At 34.0% G+C, this 8,187-nt stretch overlaps 1 protein-coding gene across 3 annotated transcripts in view; it reads right to left on the reverse strand.

Moving 5' to 3' along the window:
- Positions 1 to 3,474, reverse strand: part of LOC311296143 (complement factor H-like) — a 21,711-nt gene extending 18,237 nt beyond the window's left edge. For 2 of the 3 annotated variants that reach the window (XM_084417807.1, XM_084417806.1), the window contains exons 1-2: positions 3,317 to 3,473; positions 3,063 to 3,242 (exon numbers count right to left, since the gene is read on the reverse strand). In XM_084417807.1, coding sequence (XP_084273933.1) covers positions 3,063 to 3,242; positions 3,317 to 3,383 — 247 coding nt within the window. In that variant the 5' untranslated portion in view covers positions 3,384 to 3,473. Of the gene's footprint in view, positions 1 to 3,062; positions 3,243 to 3,316 lie in introns of all 3 variants that reach the window. The other variant, XM_084417805.1, reaches the window with a different exon arrangement.
- Positions 3,475 to 8,187: the final 4,713 nt, after the last annotated feature.

Consider the following 8,187-nt stretch of genomic DNA (forward strand, 5'->3'; position numbering starts at 1 on the left):
TTCGCCATCTTAAGTAAGATTCCAATCCGAAGGGAACAAACATGTTCAGTTTGAAGGGCACTGCAAACGGTGTAGGAAATGAGGGAACAACGATACATTCGCAGGAAGTGGAGAGCGAAAATCAACCAACTGTCATTGTGCACTGCATCACCAGTCTGAACTAACCATAGAGCAGAGCCGTTGGAAGAGATTTTAAATTTAAATTTCTAACGGCTCTGAGTTTACCTATACATTTGAGTATTCATGAATATTGTTATTATTAAACAAACTAGAGTATTTATGAATGGTTGGGGTGATGAATGTTACATTTCCATAGTCTATTGTATGAATATCTACACAAATGAAAAGTGTTGAGAAGCAGCTGAGGCGCAGTCATTTTTTTTTATTTTACTTTATTTACCTCAGGAATGTTTGCTAATGCTATGCAGCTGCGGGTGGGAAAGAAAACGCATGAGATGAGACCTCTACAATTATTTAGATTATATTAAGAGCACATTAATAAGAATTACAAAAATTATTTTCATATTAAATGACCGTTACAGTACAGCTTATGTTTAGTCATAAAGTAGTCTAATAAACTAATACAATGTTTTGATTTTTATTTATTAGATAGGTTACGTGTTTTGTATATGTAGGCCTATTAATATGATTTTAAATTTGAAAGTAAATTACAATATTTATTTAAGTTATATCATAATCTGTGCAACCCCGTTGTTGCCTTTCTTTGATGACATTGCAGCACATTCCAAATGAGCAATTATTGTCAGCGAAGTCCACTTCAACTGATGTACCGTGTTCAGGGAGTAGGGAGCAGTGAACACTGGGTAGGGACCCTGTCTAATGGAATGCACCTTAAGAGAAGGCACTGGATCTATCAGGTGAGGGCAAAGATAAGGACAGGCCCGTCTCTCAGCCCTCTGTTAGATCCATCTGCGATCACAGTCTAAACTGCTGTTTGCTTGCCATACTATATATATATATATATATGAAGAATTCAGATGCGAAAGCCTCTAAGTGCCATCTGAAATTTTCTTCTAGAATGATCATTTTTATCAAGCTTGTATATTTAAGTTCAATAATTTCACTTAATTGGCAATGCAAATTACCTATTAATTGTCATTTAAGTGCAATTACTTAAATATACAAGCTTTATAAAAATTATAATTCTAGAATTCTAGATGGCTTTTGCATCTGAACTCTTCATATATATATATATATATATATATATATATATATATATATATATATATATAGTACCAGTCAAAAGTTTGGAAACTCTACTATTTTTAATGCTTTTGAAAGAAGTCTCTTATGCTCATCAAGCCTGCAGTAAAAAAAAAAAAAAAAAAAAAAAAAAAAAACAGTAATATTATGAAATATTATTACAATTTAAAATAATGGTTCTCTTTTTTAATATACTTTAAAATGTAATTTATTTTTGGATGCAAAGCTGAATTTTCATCAGCAAGTACTCCAGTCTTTGGTGTCTTATGATCCTTCAGAAATCATTCTAATATGCTGATTTATGATCAATGTTGGAAACAGTTGTGCTGCTTAATATTTTTTTATAACCTGAGATACTTTTTTCAGGATTATTTGATGAATAAAAAGTTAAAAAGAACTGTATTTATTTAGAATAGAAATCTTTTGTAACAATATGCACTACCGTTCAAAAGTTTGGGAACAATAACTTTTTTTTTTTAAAGAAATTAGAACTTTAATGCAACAAGAATGCGTCAAATTGATAAAAGGTGATGGTAACGATTTATATTGTTAGAAATGTTTTTATTTTGAATAAATGCTGTTTTTATGAATAAATGCTGTTAACGTTTTACTCATCAATGAATCCTGAAAAAAGTATTCCAAAAAAATATATTAAACAGCACAACTGTTTCCATCATTGATAATAACTGAGTATCAAATTATCATATTAGAATGATTTCTGAAGGATCATAAGACACCAAAGACTGGAGTACTTGCTGATGAAAATCCAGCTTTGCATCACAAAAATAAATTACATTTTAAAGTATATTAAAAAAGAGAACCATTATTTTAAATTGTAATAATATTTCATAATCTTACTGTTTTTTTGTTTTGTTTTTTTTTTTTAACTGCAGGCTTGATGAGCATAAGAGACTTCTTGCAAAAGCATTAAAAATAGTAGTGTTTCCAAACTTTTGACTGGTACTGTAGGTAGACAGACAACACATATAGCGCTTACTGAAGGCACAGAAGCTAGTGTTGCACTATTTGGGCATGCTTTATAGTTTCCTGGTTTGTGACGTCACCCGCCTCTGACATCTTGTCACACCATTGGACTGATTTCACACGTGCTTCACGACGCAAACATGCAGAGCATTCCCACTGCGTCAATTGAAAGGGAACTTCTTGCCGTCACGAAAGTATTTTGAAAAACGTCAGCATGATGTAACGTGAAGTCTGACAGTATCTCTACCATTGGGAAATCTAATTCATTTGTATCTGTGAACAATTTTTTTTTTTTTTTATATAATAATGAAAGAAATGCCCCAAAATATGAAATAATATTATAAAAGAGCATATATAATATCAACCCATTAATATTAACTATACAACATATTATTTTGTAACAAAATGCATTATCTTATAAAGAAATGATGATATATCAAATAAATTTCATAAATAGATTATCAAATAAATGATAATGAGATATAAAATACGCACGAAAGCATTTATATCAGGCCGCCCAGCCACTTAAAAAGTATTAGAATATTGGAATTTGGTTCTTTAGAATTTTAAAATGATCTTCAACTAAGAAAAAAAGGGTTCTTTTAAGAACTGTTCAATGAAAGGTTCTTTGGGGAACCAAAAATGATTCTTCTGTGAAAAACAACTTTTGGACCCTTCATTTTCAAGTGTATAGGTGACTTTTTCAGTACCGCCACGTGCAGTCCAATACAATGAAATTACGTGATAATAAGTTACTCTAAGTACGTTTAATGCAAACAACTAGATTTGAAAGTATTTTTAGAGCAGACCACTGATTTCTAAACTCTGTTTGTGTGTGTGTCTTGTATACCTACGTGAACATTTTCCATCATGTGATTTAGTCCAATTATTATCCCTACACATGTAGGTGATTTTTAGTGGAGATGCATAGCCATGTTTGCAATTGTAGTCAAGTTGATCACCATCAGAGTAGTTGTCTTTCCTTGAGCTTTGAGAAAGTTCGGCATTCTCCTCCTCTGGGATCTCAGAGCAACCTGTTAGACAATTAGAAAATGACATCATTGCTATCATTTCTGTATGTTATTCATTTAAAATAGAAATGCCTTACCATTCTGTGTCGATGCATCAACACTAAAGCATATCCAAACACATAAAATAGCAAAACTTGATCTCATTTTCCCCAATCTGTTAGTTTGTTCACTCTAGGAGATGAAGAAACTCACCAAACAAGGTCTTTAACTTAGTTAATATTTGCCAGGTCTGGGCAGGACTGTTCATATAGGGTTATTTATATGTGAAAAAGATGTCGTGTCTATTTTGTCCAAATAACAACAACAATAATAATAATAATGAAACAGATATATAATGAGATTTAAAAGTCTGAGCGCTCGTGATAATGGTCCAATTAAAAAAAATTCTGTTTATATTTAAATTCATAGTAATAAATTCAAGTAAATCATCAGCAATTTGACTGAAAAGTAAAAAGAAAAAAAAGAAGAAAGAAAATAGAAGAGAACAGAAGAAAATACATAATTTATTCAGCATTGCAAACCTATGAATCTTAAACATTTCATAGCTTTTGTCATTATTTTTTTATTTTTTTCTCAATATATATAGGTTATTATTATGTATATTTTTTTGAAATTACAGTTTGAATTTATTTATACAATGTAAAAAAAAAGAAAGAAATCAAAGTCTGAGATCACAAAAAAAAAAAACCTTTATTCACAATAACTTGATGGAGTTGTGTAATGTTTCTCTCCTGTGTGTGATGTACTCCAGCTTCAAAAAGCTTCTGTCATTATTTTTTACATTTTTTCTCAATATTTCGGTTATTATTATTATTATTATTTTGTAGAAATTACAGTTTGAATTTATTTATACAATGTAAAAAAAGAAATCAAAGTCTGAGATCTCAAAAAATTCTAGTTTTTTAAATTTTATTTGCAATAACAACCACTTGAGGGAGTTGCGTAATTTCTCTCTGCTGTGTGTGATGTACTCTAGCATCAAAACATTGACAAATGTGAGTTTAGGACCCTTGGAACTGTTGTGGTAAAAAAACAAACATTTTACATACTTTGCAAATTGAACCACACTGCAAAGCAAATACTCTGTGCAAACATGAAGTGCTCTTTGTATGGGAAGATCAAATACAAATATCCTGGAATTGATGTTTTTGAAGGTAGATGAAGCAAGTCTTCTGTGATTTCACAATGTATTGATATCTGACCTCTTCTGAGCAAATCGTGTGAGGCTGATTATTTCAAATTAGTACGATTAAATTACACATTTTCTCTCCTGTTTGTCTGTCACCAGAGCTGCCATTTTTTTGCTACATACGGCATAAATTAAAATTGAAAAACATTAAAAATACAAGTTTCATATATTGATATTACATATTTGAATATTATTAAAGTGTCCTGATTTCTATAATTCTGCACTGACTAATAAAGTTTGTACTGAAATATTTTTAAATAAATTTCATCATAATCTGATGCAATTCTTGGTAGTTAATATCCAGTATTCTTGTCTTAAATTATTTTTGAATCGTGATTCTTATAGTTTTCAATATCTCAGTTTGATTCTCCATCACTTGCAGATAGTGGGTTGTTATGTATGTAGAGCAGGTAGAAAGTTAGATAATGCATGTGCATTGGATATCAATTTATTTAGATGAGGGGTTTTCAAGCTTGTTGATGCCAAAGACCATCGAATACAAAGATGCCCTTGCAAGGGACTTCCTTTCTAAACTATAAAGACTGCTGTATTACTGAGCATTTGTTTTCCACTTGTGCAGATTTTTTTTTTTTTTTTTTATGTTACTTACTATGGCTGTCAAAAGATGATTTCTTTTGAAAGCAGACAGGATTTTTTTTTTTTTTTACTTATTTAGCCCTAGTTTTTTTTTTTAAAGGGACCTATAATACCCCTTTTTACAAGATGTAAAATAAGTATCTGATGTCCCCAGAGTTTGTATATGAAGTTTAAGCTCAAAATACCCCACAGATCATTTTTATAGCATGTAAATATGGACACTTTTTGCGGGTGAGAAAAAACGAGCCATTTTTTGTGTGTCCCTTTAAAAGCAAATGAGCTGGTGCTCCTGGCCCCCTTTCAAGAAGAGGGCGGAGCTTCAAGAGCTCATGCTCCGGAGTCAGGACGCACTGAAAATGTCAGAAACTCTCAATAGCGGTGTTCAGTTCGAACCGGAGTCGGACAATAATGCTTACAGAGACAGAGAATATATGCTGCATGGAGACAGAAGAGGTATAGTTTAGATTAATTTAATTACGGTTATAACTTATGCTGTCATTTTGCTTTTATCCACTATTAGCCTGTTGTAGCGGACCCTGTGATGGCCATAGCATTAGGGTAGAGTGGGGGAAAACTGTTTTTCCCAAAATAACCACTAAAAGTAGTCAAGATACATTTTTACTGTTGCTATGCACTACGTTGATAACGGGGATATACAAATCTCTATGGAGAAGCTGACACCAGCAACATATTTGAAGATAAGAGGATTACATGGTAAATGCTATAATTTTCAGATATTAGTAAATAAGTGTTTAAGAGAATATTGTTCTGCAGGATATTGCAGTGATGTATGATAGATGAATAGTGAAGTCTGTAGTTTGAGATCATATATTATTTATAAGGAATATAATTATATTTTAAAAATTAAACATTTTTTTTTAAAAACTCATAGCTTGTGGGGTAAAACGCCCCCTACGCTGAGGGGTAAAACGCCCCCATGGGGGCATAGTTTCTCTCTATCATAATTACTATAATAAAATATTTCTGTCTATCAAATCCTTTGTTTTACACTTAATGCAGTATAACTAGGTGGTAAAATCAAAATATTTGAACAAAACATGAAAAAATTACCTCAAGTGAGCATTAACTAGCTAGCTTGCTAGCAAAGTTAGCTCACTGATGGAAGGTAGTTAATTTAGCCTATTTTAAACATTGCTGAAATAAATATTAATATATATACATGTTGATACATTACTTGCCTTTTACCTTTAGAGATTAAAAACTATTGTCTGTTAATTTTGCTGTTGATCTATGAAGCAAACTGGTTGGTAAGAAAGGGGGCATTTTACCCCACCTTGGGGGGCGTTTTACCCCACCGCTGGGGCAAAACGCCCCCTTTGTACAAAAATATTTTCAGTGAAAATACTAATTAATTATGAAGGCTGAGCAATTTTAATATTTGGTGAATAACTCCTGCCATAGTCACTCAAAACCGGGATGGCAATTCTAGTCACATTTATGTTTTGTTTCACTGTAATGTCACATTTTCCTTAAGGGGGGCGTTTTCCCCCACTCTACCCTACTGATGAGTTTTATGAAGTTTATTGTACATTACACAAAAGATGAAGTGCACATTAAAGTCTTATCCATAAACTCGTTATCTCTCCCTTGCATTATCATCAACATACACAGTGAATTACACAAAACACTTACAACTAACGGTAAACAAATAGATATGGGGCCCTATTTTAACGATCTGAAACGCAAGTATCAAGCGCGAAACGCAAGTAACTTTGTGGGCGGGTCTTGGGCGCTGTTGCTATTATACCGGCGGGATAAATGACTCTTGCGCCCGACGCAAATCTAAAATGGGTTGGTCTGAAGTAGCCTCATTATTCATAGGTGTGGTTTGGGCGTAACGTGAAATAAACCAATCAGAGCGACATCTCACATTCCCTTTAAGAGCAGGCGCGCTTGTTCCATGGCGGAATGCTATTATAACGGCGGATTTGCCAGGCGCGCGCCAGGAGCGGTTCCCAGCCGAGGAGACCGACGTTCTCGTCAGGGCCGTAAAACACAGAGAAGTGACATTGTATGGGGATGGAGAAACCCAACCAAATTAGCTTCAGTTAAACAGGCGTAGGGCCTATAATAATTTGGGTAAATGTGTAAGCTAGATTTATGTCTATTTTTTCACTTCTTCATGGACACAACAATGATTTCCCTCGTGTGTTAATATTGTTCCTTGTAATAATGTATGGTTTTCTAAAAATGAGAACTGCTGCGTCTGTGTGTAGATGAGATAAGCAAAGTGCATGCGCGTTGTGCACACGCTATTGATTATGGCCAAGCATGCGCGCTCCACTGTAGGAAGGAACATTCCACCGTTTTTTGAAATAGGGCTTATTCACCGTCTTTCCTACATCTAGATAGGTGGGCAAACGCATTTTTGTCTCAGTGCATGCATTGATTTAGTTTGGCAGCGCCACTGATAGCTTAGCTTAGCATAATGTATGGAATCCTGAAGCTGTGTCCCAAAGTTGAAGGTTGCATCCTTCGAAGGACGCAGACTTCAAGGATGCAGCCTATGCGTCCTCTGAAGGACGCACCATGTAGCCTTCCTAGGATTTCCTAATTGTGCAACCAGGTGTTCCCGATCACCGCTCCTGGCGCCAAGCAACGGTGCGAGAGGACAGCTGCTATGATCATTCATTTTGATAACTGAGTAAACAGCTATGGAGCCAGAATTGGCTATTGTCATTTTTATGTTTTATATTTTACTGGAGGACATGGTGTGCCCCGGCGCTGCCGGATCATGTATTTTCGGTTTAGCCCTGTTTGAATACAAAACCCAATTTAATATAAAAAGTCCAGTATTTCTCGCGCTCGTCAGCTGCAGCTGTCACAGTTGCCAGGCGACAAGAACAATCCTTCATAGGCTAGACCGGTCCGAACGCGTCAGATGCGCCCTTTGATATGGGACGCTGCTGTAGTTAGCAACAATTTGTTAATATTGTGACAATAAGCCTACATTTGTTACTTTAATTTTCGGAACTGCATATTTCATTAGTTTTCACTTACAAATGTGAACTAACCTGAAGTACTTTTTTCCCTCACATCACAATGTGATTACATTACACTACACAAAAGTATATAATGTAACAACCAGATATTATATTGAAAATATACAGAAGTAAAATGCAACATAGCCTACGCAGTAAT

The sequence above is a fragment of the Rutilus rutilus genome, assembly GCF_951802725.1.
Source record: "Rutilus rutilus genome assembly, chromosome: 8".
In the NCBI taxonomy this organism is placed as follows: Eukaryota; Metazoa; Chordata; class Actinopteri; order Cypriniformes; family Leuciscidae; genus Rutilus; species Rutilus rutilus.